The sequence below is a fragment of the Apaloderma vittatum genome, unplaced genomic scaffold (assembly GCF_000703405.1).
Source record: "Apaloderma vittatum isolate BGI_N311 unplaced genomic scaffold, ASM70340v1 scaffold16942, whole genome shotgun sequence".
Taxonomy (NCBI): domain Eukaryota; kingdom Metazoa; phylum Chordata; class Aves; order Trogoniformes; family Trogonidae; genus Apaloderma; species Apaloderma vittatum.
In genome coordinates, this window is record NW_009702033.1 from 5,311 (window position 1) to 22,101 (window position 16,791).

The window sequence follows — 16,791 nt, forward strand, 5'->3', positions numbered from 1 at the left end:
TTGGTCCAAGCATGGTTCCTCTGGATCAACTGTGGTAATGCCTGGCTCTCAGAATTAATTACACCAATTGGCTCAAGTTTAAGATTTCTGGCTGGAAATCTTAACCAGAGAAGTATTTCCTAGGGCTTTTGTCAGTAGTGTATATTTTTACTGGCTTTCGTTTACAGGCTTCACACAAAAATACTGCATTGTATTACAAGTTTGCAAATCAGTTCCAGAATAGAGCTGGTATAGCTGGATTAATTTTTTCGAGGGGGGAGAAGAATGTGCCTATGCTGTGGTTTGCCAGTTAGATCCGGCCCACGGCCCATCCCTTGCAGACTTCTTTACCACAGGCCCTTCAGTTATATAACTGATAACATATGCTGCCAAGGGAACACTGCCGGAGGGTTAGGTGAAACAGACTACTACCGCCTGACTACGGTATCTTCTGTGTTGGTTCCATAATGGAAGAGATGTCCAGGCACACCGAACTTCCCTGTGAAGCCACGTTACTTGCTGTTGGTCAGAGGTTGTGAGTTGCTTGTTACTGAAAGATTAAGCAGGTAACTAAGGCCGAGTGCAGCTGCCTCACAATATAATTCATATATGTTACTGTAGACCATTACATGGCTACAGTTTTCCTTAAAGGTACAAAAAAAGTAGTACTGTAATGAACCAAGCTTGGACTAGGTAATTTGGGGTTACAGTTAGATCTCAGGTATCAACTAAACATAGAACTATAATTAATTAGTTTTTTCATAAAATCCAGACGGCACTAGCACTTCTGTATCTCAAATGACTGTTGCTCAGTTTACTTCCTGTGAATAAGATTTATGAAGTCATATTATACAATGGAAGAAAACAAATTTGAAATACAGTCTTGATAATCCACAAGAAATGTTTGCAAATCTTCCATTTTTATCAGTTAATGTAAATAATGAAGTTTTGACATAAACTGAAAAGTTACACACTTGACCAGGACTTGCCACTTTTCTGTAAAATATCCCCCTTCAATTTTTTCTACAATATCATACAGGATATGAACAAATAACAAAGATATTTAAAAAAAATATTCTGCTATATTTTAAGTGGAAATTATATTGATGATATAAATTAAAAGTCTAATGCTTAACTTCAGAGTGCAAAGCAAAGTACAGAGCTTCCACAATAGGCTTATGAAGATGCTACACATAATTAAAAAAAACAGAATTATTTTCTTTTTATGTTAGATGTAGAAATAGTTATTTTCAATAGGGCAATGGCAATTCTTACTTCTTTACACAAATTAACAATCATAGAACCATAGAATGGCCTAGGCTGGAAGGGACCTCAGAGATCATGTAATCCAACCTCCCTGTCATGCGCAGGGACGCCTCTCAACTAGATCAGGCAATACGTGGGGACTGAACAGGGACTGAACCCGCGACCTTGGTGTTATCAGCACCACGCTCTAACCCACTGAGCTAACCAGCCCCCTTACAATCACCCTTAAATATCAGTATGTATTGTGAAGCAATTTTTCACTCATTAGTTTTAAAAATAAATAAATAAGAAGGTAGTTACCAGTAAATTGCTAGGGCTATGGGACTAGACATTCTTTTAGTACTGGCTGTATCCAGGATAAGATCTTTTACTGACCCAACACAGTATGAGAGTGTAAGGATGGGTGGACCAGAAAGTGTTTCCCATTACTCAGTCATTCTCAACTTACACCTTAAGAAAAATAGTGGCACTACAGAAGAAAATGGAAAGAATAAGAAACAAATTCCATGAACCTCCTTCCTGCTCCTAGCTGTCTCTCACACAATTGTATTAGCTACAACATCTGGAGTGTTTCACAAATAAAAAACTTCAGCATAACATTTTAAGAACAAAGCCTTAATTTCAGGTGCAGCCATTCTAACTTGTTGGAAGAATGAGGAGACAGAAGTGACACCACCACATGTCTGTCCAACATAGCTGAATTAAATAAACCTTGATCGGTGCAAGTGGATGACTCATACCAGATGATGCCCATTTTAATAGTCTTTACTACTCTCTGAGAAAAGCCAGAGATTGTGTTCATTTATTTCTGTAAAGGTAAGTATGAGAGGACCTTATTTCAGCCATAGTACACAAAAAAGAGCTAGGATTTATTAATGTGCTGTTCAAATGAAATTTGTTCATGGAGAAACTTACAATAAAATGTCTAATCAGGAAAAAAAGCTGAATCAGGATGATCTTCTATCTTGCTCATCTTCCTAAATAATGGTGAGATAATTTCCTACTAAGAAAAGCTCTTGTCACGGAACACAGCACCAAGCCTAACACTGGAGAACGAGACATCTCCTTAAAGTACATCACTACAAGAGTACTTCACTACATTTTTTACACTTTAAGTGGGAACCCTGCAGCTAAACAGTATGGGCTGTCGAGGTGACAAGATGCATTTGCTGATGACAGAACATCACACAGGGACAAGCCAAGCCAATCAAGCTCCAAAAAGAAGGAAGGTAAGTGTCAAAGGTATCCAACCTAGGCAGTCAGTGCTCTAGGTTGCTCTGCTGTCCACATTTCAAAGGATGGTGAGGGCACGCTGCTTTTTTCGGAACTTTATATTTCTGCAGAAACTACCAGCATTTTCTAGTGTGTACTTGAGTCCTTTGCAAGTCCTGTTCTTCATAGCAGTGAAAGGCTCACAGAAACCAGAAGCTGTCTGAATGACACTGAAGACACAAGGACAGCTGCTCTGAAGATCAAAACAGGGAAAACACAGAGTGACTGTGAACATATAAATGATGTCAACATAGCAGCTGATAAACTAATGGCAACCAGTCAAGAGCATGCACTTCTCAGTCCTTAACGCTAAGAGCAGTAATACATTTTTTTATTGTGCTTTTTCAGACTGATTAACAATCTAGGTAGTACTGGAACGGTAGAATAGAAATGCGTTAACAGGATTAAGATGAAAACTGTAGACTTCCAGCCATACAAGGAATTACCTTGCAGTCACCAGAATTCTTACTTCACAAAAACTTTTAGGGTCAGGCAAGGTTAGTATCTGACTGATGCTTCAGAACTGGACACGCTCTGTGAAGGCTCTTCTTTACATTTCAAGGAAAGAAGCATCAAATCTGTGTGCATGGAAAATGAATTAGAGATGGTTTATTTGAAGAGAATACAGATTTCTTTTAACTATAAGATACACCATAGCCTCCATTGCTTATTAAGTTGACTGTTAGCCCCACCATCAAACTTTCTGTGTAAGAGTTAATTGAAACCACGGGTGGGAAGATTTAAACTGTTGAAAATTTGAATTGTAAATCTGTAAATATGATTGAAACAGCATTAATTAACTGAGTCCTTGCCTACATTAAATAAGCTTAAAACTTAATGGGCAGCAACTGTGTCTACAGTAAGAACTTAGCAGATATTACATGGAGAGATTCTGGTTCTATATTAATACTTTCATATAAACCTGTTTAACTGGGAAAAAATACTCAATACTACAAAAGCAGAGAAGATTCGGAGCAACAGATACAGCTCCAGCCACACGATGTCAGGTTAGATATCCTCCTTAATTATCACACTGCATATTAAAATTTAGTACTTAAGAGTTTGTTTATAGGGGTAGACCTGAGAAAAAAAGTAACGCTGTAAAGAAAAAACACAGCAGAAAACTACAAGAGCACACATATCCTTTTAGTTTAAATTTAATTTGTCAGATAGAAGTTATCTATGTACAATCAGTGTGCACTGTAACAATTCTGTTGATAAAGTCATTTAAATCTTCTAAAATATTAACTGGCTGCATAGCACGTTTGACATTATTGCCCATGTTAAAGAGGGAACACAAATGGATTTACAATAAATTTTGGCTGATTTGGATTGTAAAGTGTTCAGGTATGTAACACTCCTTTAAAACCAATGCACCTGAAAAGCTTTCCAGAGCATGGTTTAGCTGGGTATTTCTTACCACTCCATTACAAACAATCACAACATTGACAGTTTAATGGCAGGGGGCGGGGAAGGAGGAGAAACACACACACAAAAAAATCCCCAACTACAAACAAAAAAAAAAACCCAAAGCCCACCCCAAAATATACATCTAAAGTATCCAATAAAAAAGAAGCACTAAATGGAATAAAAAGTCCCCTTTCCACATTTTTACATTCGGAAAACTGATTCCATCAAGATATCTTATTAAAACATGTAAGTACACTGGTAGTGTAAGTACACTGATAGTTTCAGACTTGTGACAAAAGGCCTGAGTTGGTGGGGAAAGGAACAGTCAGAATAAGCCTGAGAGGGGGAAAAAGCTCATTTAATTAATTTACAATAATTTACAGCCATTTTTTGTGTTCTGTTTTTTTAATTATTATTATTTTGTTTGTTTTGTAAAAAGGCATTATAACTGATCACAAACAGGAAAAATCCTGGCTATTTTACAGTTATAGGTACAGATTTTAAATATTCAAGCTTGTGATGAAAAGCGGCAAGGTGGTCGCAGTGTACAATGTAAACAAATAGCTTTGGAAAGTGAACAAAGTCCTTCAGAGTTCTTTACTAAAAAACAAAAGAAAATTATCTCCCCATTCGTTCCTGAAATATGAGCACAGGTCAGTGTTTAAAGTTCATTTACAAACATAACTTAAAATGTGTTCAGCCTGAAATCATTTTGACTTGAAGAGTTTTATAGTAAGATCCAGTCTGAAAGGGGCAGTGTTGAGGTCCCTGTAAAAGTAAACATCTTCCATTTCTAAAAAAGAGTGCCACAGCAATTGCAGCACAGTGCAGCATAAACTTTAAATACAAAAATATTTTTCTTCTGTTGGGATAATAGACCTTGCATCCTGGAAAGAAGTAACAATACTGCTACTCATAGAATATCCAGTCTGTATCTTTCAAGTCATGTAAGGCAATTACTGTGTTAGTTTACTGTATATGGCTAAACGAAGGTCCAGAAAATGTCAGTCTTTGTTATGTTTTCCGGCTACTCCATGTATGTTCAGGTGTACTTTTGTGATCAGATGAATGTTCAAATGGAGATCTGTGTCCTAGGGGAGATCTTGAACCATAAGGAGACCTCTGATCTAATGGTGACCGTGGGCCACTACCTGAAGCTCTGTGGTCCATTTGCCAGTCTGAGTGGTACCTGTAATCTCTAGAAGATTTATGATGGCTGTACTCTGAAGTGGAACGGTGATCTGAATGTATCCTGTGGTCTGAATGGGAGCGGTGATCGGAATGAGACCGGCTGTCTTTTAAACTTCCTTCCAGGTTTGATCTGTGGTCTCTGCTCCTGTAGTCATCTAACTTCCTATGTTTACTATCACTGTAGTATCTAAAAAACCAGAAATTATTTGTATTAGTGTTACTGAACACACACCAAGAGCCACAATTATATCAAATCAACAGATCTGCATTAGAAAGGTATGAATGCTACAATTTTGCATTACTCAAAAAAGATGTTTTGGTGCTTGCTACAAACACACTACAAAACCAGGAAAAGAACGCTAAACGTATTTTTAAATTGCTGAAGGAACTCACCTGCTGTCTTGTTTGTAGTGATCCCAGTCTCTGTGATCTTTTCCATTGCTGAAAGCTGAATAGGGCCTTTTCCTAGAGTCACTTTTCTTGTAAGCATCTCCCTGATGCCTGTCTTTATGATGATCGTGGTATTGTGACAGATGTCTATCAGAAGAGTAACCATCCCTGCTACTGTCATCATGGTTTGTATTCTCTTTCAGTCTTTCCACATCTGTTTAATAAAGCAGAAGTTAAAAGTAAGTCTTGTGAGGTCTCTTCCTCACCTAATTCAAACAGCACTTCTACCTGTCAGATGTAAAGCAGTGTGAAAGTGACTTTATAATCTGACAGAAACAAGACCTAGATAGTTGAAAGACAAATGCACTAAACACAAGTGAACTGAAAGCAAGCTCAGAAGTAAGACGGAAGCAAGCTATAATATAGATGTAGGATATAGATGTAGGACTTGGAAACTGAACACTTCAACCTCTCCATTCAGTCTATAAAGCTAAGTGTGGTCCAAATGAGCAGTGAGTGGAGATGCTTTCAGTACAGTAATTTTTGACAGAAAAGCAGCAACTTCCTCCCTAAGAAGGGATGGCCTTAGCACAAATAGTTTTAAAAGTATGCCTTGTTAATGAAAGACTTTCAGTTGTATTTCTAAAGTACATTATGTTGAAATGAAAATATACTTGAAATGTTACATAATACAAGGCAAAAGCCAGTATTAACCAGGCAGGTATGTGAGCATACAAAAAGCAGTGTTATTTTCAACAACAAAAGACAGCCCATGTAACTTCACACTCTGACTTCAAGGATCAGTTTGCTTTCTTACACTGTAGTGATATTACAACAGCTACAAATAGGTCCAGAATTTCCAAGCAATTTGAAGGGTTTGTGTAGTCCTCTCTCCTTCCCCAAAATTAAACCCAAGTTTCAAAAATGTTTTTAAAGGATGGTCCAGTAACTTGCTACTAAAAGCAGTAAAGCACCAGCTTCTGTCTGCAGGTCACTGGAGTGAAGTTTTGTTAATCAGCCTATCTCTATGATACTTAGTAGTGTGGGAGACAGATCTAGGAGACGTGAAATAAAATAAACATGAAAACTCAGACCTAACAGAAGAATATAATATAATTCTTACCTGGGTTTCTAATTACATGCGTATTCACACTGCTGCTAATATTCTGATCATTGTGTTGCTAAAATAGACAATTACAAAAACTCATTGTTAAATCCAAAGATCATCTGAATTTATTAGAAAAGTATTCTAACAAAGGAGATTACTTTACCACAAACACAAATGCCACTTCAAGTGTATTTCTGTGTTCCTTTAAATCAAATAAAAGATTTATAATACTCAAAATACATATTTGTTTATCTAGAAAGGGTCTGAAAATATTACCTGAGACTCTTGGCGTTTTTTGATTGCATGTTTATACAGTTTGTGCAGCTTTCTGGCATCAAATTCTGTAAACTTAGACACAAAAATCCACAAATTTCTGAGGAAGAAGAAAAGAGAAGTTAAAATTCGTTTATACATTTGATTTTCTTGTATTATGCATATTATTTGCATAATTTGGATGTTATTTGAACAGTAAACCAGAAACACTATGAAATTTATCCAGTATTGCTTAGCTGCACAAAAAACATTACCTAGCTGTATTTCAAGCACTTGAAAGATTAGGTCCTTCAACAATTTGTGACTTTTTAATATTTATCCTAAGTTCTTCAGCATGCAAAGTGCATGGAAAATAACACTAATAGCAATTGTGTTAACAGATTGATCTGTGAAACTGCTTAAAAATGTCGCTACGTACGTCTTACAAAACTCTGTTTGAATTCTGAGTATTTACCACTCAGCAAATAAAAATTTAAGTAAAGTAAGTAAAAATTCTTCCAATCCTGAAACCTCTTACAGTCCAAGACAGACATTTGACTTACAAGCCTTATTTCATAAAAATATGAGCAAGATAATTTTTCTACGGAACTGCAAAGGCTCATGAAAGCCTTTGAAGCCAAATGAGAATTGCGAAAGAGGATAGAAGAGGAATAGAAATAAAGTTTTGCTTAATCTGCGCACAAAGGAATGAAAGAAGAAGTCAAGTCTCTTACTATCAAGATGCCAAAACGCTGAAGAAAATATTTGCTCCTATGATTGCAGGTAATAAGTCTATAACTCTTTTAGTCAAATTTACAGGTAGAACACTTAAAAGAATACCAGAGTTCAGAAACATCTGAAGTATGCAGGCTCAGGAAGCAACACTCCTTCACTGTGATTATTATGGTGTAGAGGTTTGCAAAAACAGATACGTAGTCAATGGTGTGCTTAATGACACCTGTATAACTTCATATAAGCTAATTTGCTTAACTACACTTATTACAGGTATGTGAAATACATATTTTATTAATCCACACATAATACCGTAGCATTATTATGAATAATAGCTCTATTACAAGTTTCCACTTAAAACTAAACATGACATGGATCTTGGTTTTGTATGTCAGAACACCTTAATATTTTGAAGTAAAACAAGTAAAAACAGCAGAAGCATTCTACACTAACAGAAATCGTCAAGAAAATGAAACACTTAACAGCTTTTGTATAGGGAAGCACAGTATGTATTTTAAACCATGAAAGATTAAAGTACACATCTGATAAAAGTAACTCAAATTGCAGTAAGAAAATAAGAATGAAATACAAGAAGTCTATAATCCAACATTTTATCTTAATTTTGCACTGTCTAAGTAACAATATTTAGCGTTGGTGTCTGGTTGTATGAAGTGAGATGACTTGACCTAACGGACAAAATGCATTGCTATGCAGTATGAAAAAGTTAATTATTAGAAGTCAGAACCATCTATAATCATCTTTTTACAGATTCCTATTCTAAAACAGCCAAAGGATACAAGAAAGGGTGTATAAGAAGTTAGATAAATAACTTTAAAAACTATTCTGCTTTATAGAAGGAATTATAGACTTTCTTTTTTACAAAAAACCCACAGAGAATAACTTACTTTCTCCACTGTTTAATTTGTTCAGGATTTGTGTACTCCTTTAGACATTCAGTAATGTGATCCCCAATTTTGATTAGGCACTGTCTAGTATGTTCCAGCTGCTCTCTTTCAGAAAGGCCCTTCTCTGGTCGATCCAGTTGTTTCAGTGCTGCTTTGACAGGCCTCATTCTTTCTTTACACTGTAAAATGGCAAAAAAGAATGTATTAATCCAAATTAAAGAAAAAAGAATTCCAAAACACCACTCATCCTTTACTGTGACGTATATATACAGGCAAAGACAAGGCAAATAAGACATGTGACTTGCTCAAAGCACTTAAAAATATTTTACAGCTTTGCTTCAGAAAAAATATTTTAAACCCAGTTGGAAATGTACACCTCTGTGAAAGTATTAGATTTTATAAAATAAGATATCAAGTATTTAAGAAAGCGTTAACTTAATATAAAAGATTTTCTGACAAAAAGGACTGATTACAACTGGGTTTTACAATCGTAACTTTCAGCACAAGCATAGAGAAGGAGACTTAAACCTTTTAGCACCTTGAAAAAAAATTTAAATTCCATGTAAAAATTAAGTATGAGAGTGTTAAGTACATTTCAAACAGATTCTTTCTGCGACAATTAAACCTGGCATTTAGCAGAGGATCAACATTGCTTATCTGAGCATTTCTAAAACTTCAGTTCTATGCAGATACTATCAGAACTTGTGCTGTCTAGAGCAAAGCTAGTTTGGGTATGCCTAGATTAGTAGCAACAGCCATGACAACACATACATGTCATATGTGTGTTCTTGAATTTTCACACTTTGAATCAAATGCTTTAAGAATAAATCCAGTCGCATGATTTAAATTACAGACATCTGCCTACACTATCTAACTACAATAGCATGGTAAAGAGATGAAACGCATATTCTCCTTGTCACGAAAAGCCACATTAGTTAAGCCCAAAGAACTCACAGTAATAACTTCCATGTCAAAATATAGTTGTAGTATACTAATTAAACTGCATGTGACCATGACATAATCATAAACATAGAGTCCAGAACAAAAAACTCGGACAAAAAATATTTCCTATCCACAGACCCAACCTAGAATTACTCCCAGTAAGAACGAAAGGAAATCTCCAGATAAAAAGTTAAAAATTTGAAAAACCAAACAAATGGTTGGAATGGAATATTACAATTACCATGTAAGCATCTAGGGACAACTCAGAAAAATCAAAGAAGCTGTTCCGTTGATAGCTCATGTCACTAAGTAATTAATCAGCAGAGTGTGCTGTTATCAGTGATACGAAAAATACAACTGTAAATGCAAATCAAGTGATTTTCTGTCGCTTTACCACACAAACATATCCACCTGAATCACTTGAGGCTCATTCTGGAAAAGACATGTGGATTTCTTGGAACATTTAGAATACAAGCATACATCGACCAGTCACTGCCACACTCAAGAGTATCTTACTTTCATGTCACAGCCAGCACCCACAACAGCACCAATAAACCTGGCTAGCAGAAAAATGACTGTTTAAATCTGAATGTCAAACACCCACAGGAGAGTAGCTGCAGTAATTCACTGATACCTTTTTCTTCAAAGGCCTCAGCCAACCTTTACACAAATTGTGTCTAAGTACTTTTTCTCCTCTAATACTGGTTCCGTTCTTAGTAAGAAGTAGTGAATAAACAAAATTCTTTCAGTACCAGAGACATTACTCCAGGAAGGTATTTCAAAGTGCTTTGGCATTTGTTCCTTCTCATGTCTACTAATTTAAGTCTGCAATACTTCAGGAGAGAGGTGCTGGAACTTAATTTCTCTTGTTTTCTTACACAGAAGAAAGCCAAATACAGTAAGGTGAAGAAAACTGAAGTTCATTCATGTCTGCTCTTTAAAAAAGCAGGATGCACAAGTTATTCTTGAGGACTTTTACAGTCTATATGCTAAATCTATTGAGCATACAAGACCACTGAATAAGTTTTCCTTCTATCCTGCATTAATACCGTAAATAGCAAAATAAAAGTGCTGGAATGAAGATAAAAATTACTTTGGTAGTGTCAATAACATTCACTGATCTGAGACTTTACTAGCAAAAGATAACTTGTGTTGCTCTGCCCAGTAACAGAATCAAGAATTGTCCTCAGTTAGACTATCAAGTATAAACACTAACTTGTCAAAAATGGACTTACCACACTGAAAGTTTTCTGATCCAGTTCCTCAGATTCTTCTGATATAGGAACTGGTTCACTAGTTGCAGTAATATGAACTGGAGTATCCAACAATGGAATTTTTTTCATTTTTTCTTTACTTTCAGATTTGATTTCACTTACCTAAGAATGAGACATAGAAACATTTAAGTAAACTGAATTTTTGGCTCCGGAATTATCCTATAATATATGACAATCCCCATAACTACTGTATTCTCTTCAATAATAAATAATAAAATCTATGCTGACATTCAGTGACAGTACATGTTTTTTCCTTGTGGGACGGAAAAGGAATGAAAGAATTTCTTGTACATGCTTGTACTCTCAGTCCAACTAAGATTTGTATCATCGGATGTAATTTCCCATTTCAAATGCCTGTCCTAATGGTTTCAAGAAGCAGAAATAAAACTTGAAATTATGTGAAAGCCTTCAATAAATGACAACTGGTCAGATCCAAGACGTATCTTTTAATCTCAAAATCATTCACGTAAACCTAGTGGCCTTTTCTAGTGCTACGTAAGATAAGTAAACCTAGTTACCTTCTCTTCCTTTACTTCTTTTTCTTTCTGTGTGGATTCTTTTACTTTGTTTTCTCTCTTTTCTTTAATATCTTTTTCTTTTAATTCTTTCTTATCCTCTTTTTCTTTTTTCTCCCTTTTCAAATCCCTCTTATTTTCCTTTTCTTTTGTCTCTCTTTTTTCTTCAGCTTCTTTCTTTATACCAATATCTGGCTCAGGCTTTTCTTCATTTTCTTTTTCTGTTTTAATTTTTTTACGTGGATGTTTCACTGAAACAATCTCATCCTGCAATATGCAAGCATATATGTCACATCAAACCGAGTTCCTATCTATACAAGTTTTGTAACTATCAGATTAAACCATATTTTTTATCTCTGCATTTTTTTTCCTTTTGGACATAGACTTAACACCTATCAGATAGAACTGAATGAAGCTGTAAAGAAAGATGAGAACTACTCACTCATTTCCTTGATGTGACAAAGTACTGTTTTTTCAATTGCAAAGGCAGTCAGAAACCATGTCCATTTAACTTAGAATTAACTTAGAATTCTGTCCCTCTAGAATGCAGTTAGGCTCTCAGGAGCTAAAATCTATAAGGAAGTAGGTCTTGCAAAACTGAATCAGGACACTCCAGTAATGGGGATTTTAGAAGATCTCTGTTCTACGTAGCTTTTTCCCAGTAACTTTTTACCAATCCTATATTAAACATTCACAGGAGAAGGTAACAGAGTCCCAGAGCTTTCTTTTTTCCAGACATGTTTGTTTTTTTTTACATAGACTTAAAAGAAAGTCTTAGTTACAGATTGTCTGACAAGAGGTCCATTTAATTATTTGAAGGACAACAAAATACCACTCCAACAGTCTTTCAAAACTCACTTACAAAGTCTGAAATGGAAACTCAAATCCTTTCAGACACTGAAAAACACCAAAAGTAACAAAGTAAAAAGTACAGGCGCAAGAATCATTACAGTCTTTGAAATTATTTGAATACACCCTGGAAAGGCATATATAGAGAATCTGTTGCTGAAAAACAAATTAAAGAAAGCCCAATACATGAATCCCAACAAGTCACTTCAAGGAGGTATCAAAAAATCAGCCCATCCAGAACTTCAATATTAGTTATCGTGGAAAATTCTCAGCAAAAATCCAGTGACTTCATGAGTTTCCTGAATAAACATGTGCATTTTAAATATTTCAAAAAGTATATTAAAGCCAGCCATTTACGTGGTTAATGTCCATTCTTGTATACAGCTCAGTTTTCAGAAATGCAGTTGTTAGTCTGTGTCCAAAAGTATTTAGTTATTTAAGTCATTAGTATCTGTTATTAAATACACAAAAAGGGACATCAGTCTAAGCACTTTCCCAAAACGTGCCCCAAAAGTCAATCAACTGACCAGCAATGTCTTCTGGTTTGAGTGGGGATGAAGTCAAACATTCCTTTAATTAGCCAGAACACTTCATTTGCTTAGTTTTAGGATACAGTTGCCCACGTTAATTTACTGGGAACTGTGACTACAGCTCTTTGTCTTACATTTACTCTATTTACAAACATAAATTTTGAATGTAGACTGTCTTATTTTTTTAACTTTACATTTTATTCTTCCTAGTACAATTTAAGTACATATAGGGATGCTTTAGTTAAAAATAGTAATTTTTTTTTATAGATGCATCAGGGCTTCTAAGGCTGACTCAGTTTTAATTATATATTCACTTAAGTGGTGCACAGGGACATGGTTCAGTAGTGGACTGTGCAGCATTAGGGTAACAGTTGGACTTGATGATCCTAAGGCCTTTTCCAACCTAAACAATTCAATGATTCTAAATATTTTTTCTTCTAGAGTGAGTCCACAGTTACAATAATTTGTAATAGTTTAAACACTTACATAAGACCCTTCAATTTAGCTTATTTTAAACCAGCTAAGAAGTACTTTAATGATACATATAGATTAGAACTGATGTATTTCAGCTACTTTGAAATTCATAAAATTAGCTGTGACATGACCCTAAAATTTACCTCAATTTTCATGTCTAGTGGTTTCTGCTGTGTGATAAATGTTAGAAATAAAAAGACCCACCAAAAGCAGAAGCCTAAAGGAACACATCAGAAGTAACAGAACACAAGAAGATTAAATAGTTTTTTCTGGATAATGAAAGCCAGGACGGGAGCTTTCACATACAAGTCTTGAAACATCGTTTATTTATGCTGCTTCAATTTTACTAAGGTCAAGCAGAAGACAAAATAAAAATCGATACTAATATGAAGAACTGAATTTCCATCTTTACCATATAAAAGATATTTACCTTGTTATCCTCATCATCATCTTCATCAGATCTTTCCGATTCTTGTGATGATGAATCACTTTTTATTTCTTCTTTTATTTTTGCAGCCTTTATCACCTTATTCTTCTTAGTTCTTGTTTTCTTCCTCTTTAAATTGCCCTGAATACAAATGGGTCTCTTTAATATGTCAACTGACAAACATCTTTGCATCACAGTTACCAAAAAAAAAAAAAGTAAAAATTTAGTTTTACATCAAAAAGAGAGTTAATTTTATTTTATTTCTTGCTACTAGTGACCACCGCTTTTCTCAGGACTGAAGACAGAGCATAGTGCAAGAGTAGAGAACACATACAAATAGCAAGAGAATAATACCGTATGAGACTTGTAATTAATGTCTTTAGTCTTGTGTAATATTATTAGCAATACAGAATAATACTACGCAAAGAAAAAAAGCAGAATTAAAAAAAAAAGCATCAGCTGACGTCCATAGGTGTATTGCTTTGTCACCAATAAAGCCAAATATTACTTACTGCACCAGCAAGCCTCTGTGCTTCCTTCCTTGCAAGGTCTTTATTCAGTAACTTAATGAGGTAGTCTGCACGGGTCTGTAACTGCTTTGCCTGGGGTTTCTTATCGGGATCATCAGGCAAAATCTGAGGAGAACAATGGTATTATCACAGATATGAGCACATATTACCCAGTTTGGAATATGCTAGCCTGGAGCACACAGAACAGAAAAAGCTACGCAAAAGGCAGCAGAAAACAATCCACTTCAACTATATCTAGCAACTCTTGACAGCGTACTTGAAGCAACGGGTAATTTCTTAAATGTTTTCATTTCTCCCCAATCATGCAGCCAATACGGTCCTGGAAACTGCATCACAGTTTAAAACAAATTCAAGAAACCAGCCTCAGATTTCTGTTTTCAATCTGATAGTCTATCTAAGAAATTCTGAGCTGCTGTACCAGTCATCCACAGAGCTTTTGGCTCTGCCTCGTTCATTTTCTAAACACAGAACTCACTACAGCACATTGCAGATGTCAAAATATAAATGAGTTATTTCAAAAAACAAGCACATTAATGGAAGGCAGGAGTAGGAATCATTATTATCAAATCTGGACACAACCCTGGCTCCTCAAATCCCAAAGCTACAGGTGGTCGGCACTGTCACAGAGTTTACTCCACCCCCATCTTTACCTCGATATGCATTTATCAATATTGCTAACGAGCTACTGCACTAATTTTAGTGCAGCTGTCATCATATGATGAATGAAAGACAACGTCAGCTGAAGAACTTGGGGGTTAAGTGGGGATGGGGAAACTAAATCAAATCTCTAGAAAAATTTCCCTTCCAAAAGTTCAGGAGCACAAAATAGACAAAACTAGAATATCTAAATTAGAGAAGGAAAAAGATGAAACGCAAAATTCAAATGTCAGAGGTCCACTTACATGAAAACATGGCAACCTAATTGACTGCAAAAAGATAGACTTCAACTGAATACAAAAGATCTTAAAATCTAATAATATACCACAAGACAGATCCTAAGAAATACAACAGACATATAATGTGTCTGCATCATAACATGAGTTCTTTCAAGAACTGTTCTTAGTAGTGTTACTGCCTAAACAAAAAGAGTCCTGGACGATATGTTACATATTACGTACCTTCTGTGTCAAACTGAGATCAGGATCCATTTTTATCATTTCCCAGCTGCCATAACCATATTCATAGATGCCTATTAACAAATTCGAATCATCTTCCTTTCCCCAATCTATATCAAAATGAGCAGCCTTGGTGTGGCATGGGATGACATATCTAATAGAAATAAATGTGAAAGTTAAATAAAGGATTTTTACTTCTGAAGCTTAGCAAGGGGGAATGGAACATACTAAAAGTAATATAGCTAGATTCATCTTCCCCATGATGCTGGTATATTTAGGAAATTAATCCAAATATTTATCATTATATTTTCTTAACATTTCTACAAAATATTTATTTAAGTCAGCACTGAAGTGTTTTTTAAAGCTAATCAAGACTAAAATGTGAAGATCAGACAGACATCTGTGAACGGCCATGAGCTGCATCACAGCTGGCTAACCACAAGTAAGAGCACACATAATCACCCAAGTGTAACCGCTAACAAAGTGGATAGCTTAGGGATTGTGATACATAAAGGTGGCAAGGTAACAAGTTCCGAAGGTAGAAACAACCACTACTGCCCTCTGACAGACACATCTTTCCCCTCAGAGATGACACAGCAGCTCTTCAGCAAGCCTGAATTCTAGTCTTCATTATTATAAGTAACTTAACACAGTCCCTGGTGAACACAACTGAGAAGGCAAAGTTGAAAAAGAAAGAATGAAGAACAGATATGGAGCAGGCTACTGCTGCCAGTCCTTACAGGAAACAGAAGGATGATGCTGTCACAGTCTGCTCTGAGTCAAAGTTGCCTGAAAATAACTATTAAGTTGAAAAAAGTCATCATTACTACTTCCTTTAAGAAAAAAAAAAGAAAAATCAATACCTTTTCCTTTCTTCTGGATCTGAAGGAATGGATTTGTGTAATGGTGCCAACTCTTCTTCATGAGAGATGACTAGCTTTGCATTCACCTGTACTCCTGAGATTCGAAATGTTGGGCCTTTAACTTTCCCAAGTCTCCCACCTTAAAATGAATTACAAAGCTATTAAAATACTTTATAAATATCATACAGAAAAATATAAAGAAAACAAGTAAGACGGATGCTATCGCAGCAAACTTTCAATGATATCAAATAACCTTTTCTTAACCAAATGTTTAACTCAAAATCAAAAGATCTTCTAGATATCAATTACTTTTAAATTTCACAGTACAGAAAAAACATAGTCCATCCTCCAGTAACAATTCACACATAGAAAGAGAAGAAAAAACGTTAAGTCATGCCAACATTTTTGTTTATATTTTCCCCAAACAAAAACACTTTCTGCTATGACCAAAGTGCAAGAACACATTGTACCTGCTCTTTCTGGTCCAGATGAATTGTCCTTTAAAGCTTTAATGCATCCATTATGTACAAGCTCTCCCAAACGTCTAAGATCTGTCTCTGATTTATCAACTAGCTCAGCATCTCTAGCTACAGCATCTAACCTGAAACAAAACAAATCAACATTTTTATAGCTCTGAAACTGTACTAATTGTGACTCTTTCAGACTTTGAAACCAGAGAAATGATCATGTAGGTTACCAGACACCTGCACTTGCTATGCTGTGTAAAATTTTGATCCAAGGGGAAAAAAAAACACAAAAAACCCCCC

The 16,791-nt window shown here is 35.5% G+C and overlaps 1 protein-coding gene across 1 annotated transcript in view; it reads right to left on the reverse strand.

Annotated features, from left to right (window-relative positions):
* Positions 1 to 4,275: 4,275 nt before the first annotated feature.
* The window catches only part of CHD1 (chromodomain helicase DNA binding protein 1), a gene marked incomplete at its 5' end in the record, with an annotated part of 36,690 nt that continues 24,174 nt past the window's right edge, over positions 4,276 to 16,791 (reverse strand). Inside the window, 11 exons of the mRNA XM_009879385.1 lie at positions 4,276 to 5,305; positions 5,512 to 5,722; positions 6,632 to 6,689; positions 6,893 to 6,989; positions 8,506 to 8,684; positions 10,683 to 10,823; positions 13,520 to 13,657; positions 14,029 to 14,151; positions 15,165 to 15,315; positions 16,025 to 16,163; positions 16,495 to 16,625. Of these exons, the coding sequence (XP_009877687.1) occupies positions 4,942 to 5,305; positions 5,512 to 5,722; positions 6,632 to 6,689; positions 6,893 to 6,989; positions 8,506 to 8,684; positions 10,683 to 10,823; positions 13,520 to 13,657; positions 14,029 to 14,151; positions 15,165 to 15,315; positions 16,025 to 16,163; positions 16,495 to 16,625 (1,732 nt within the window). The remainder of the gene's footprint in view (positions 5,306 to 5,511; positions 5,723 to 6,631; positions 6,690 to 6,892; positions 6,990 to 8,505; positions 8,685 to 10,682; positions 10,824 to 13,519; positions 13,658 to 14,028; positions 14,152 to 15,164; positions 15,316 to 16,024; positions 16,164 to 16,494; positions 16,626 to 16,791) is intronic.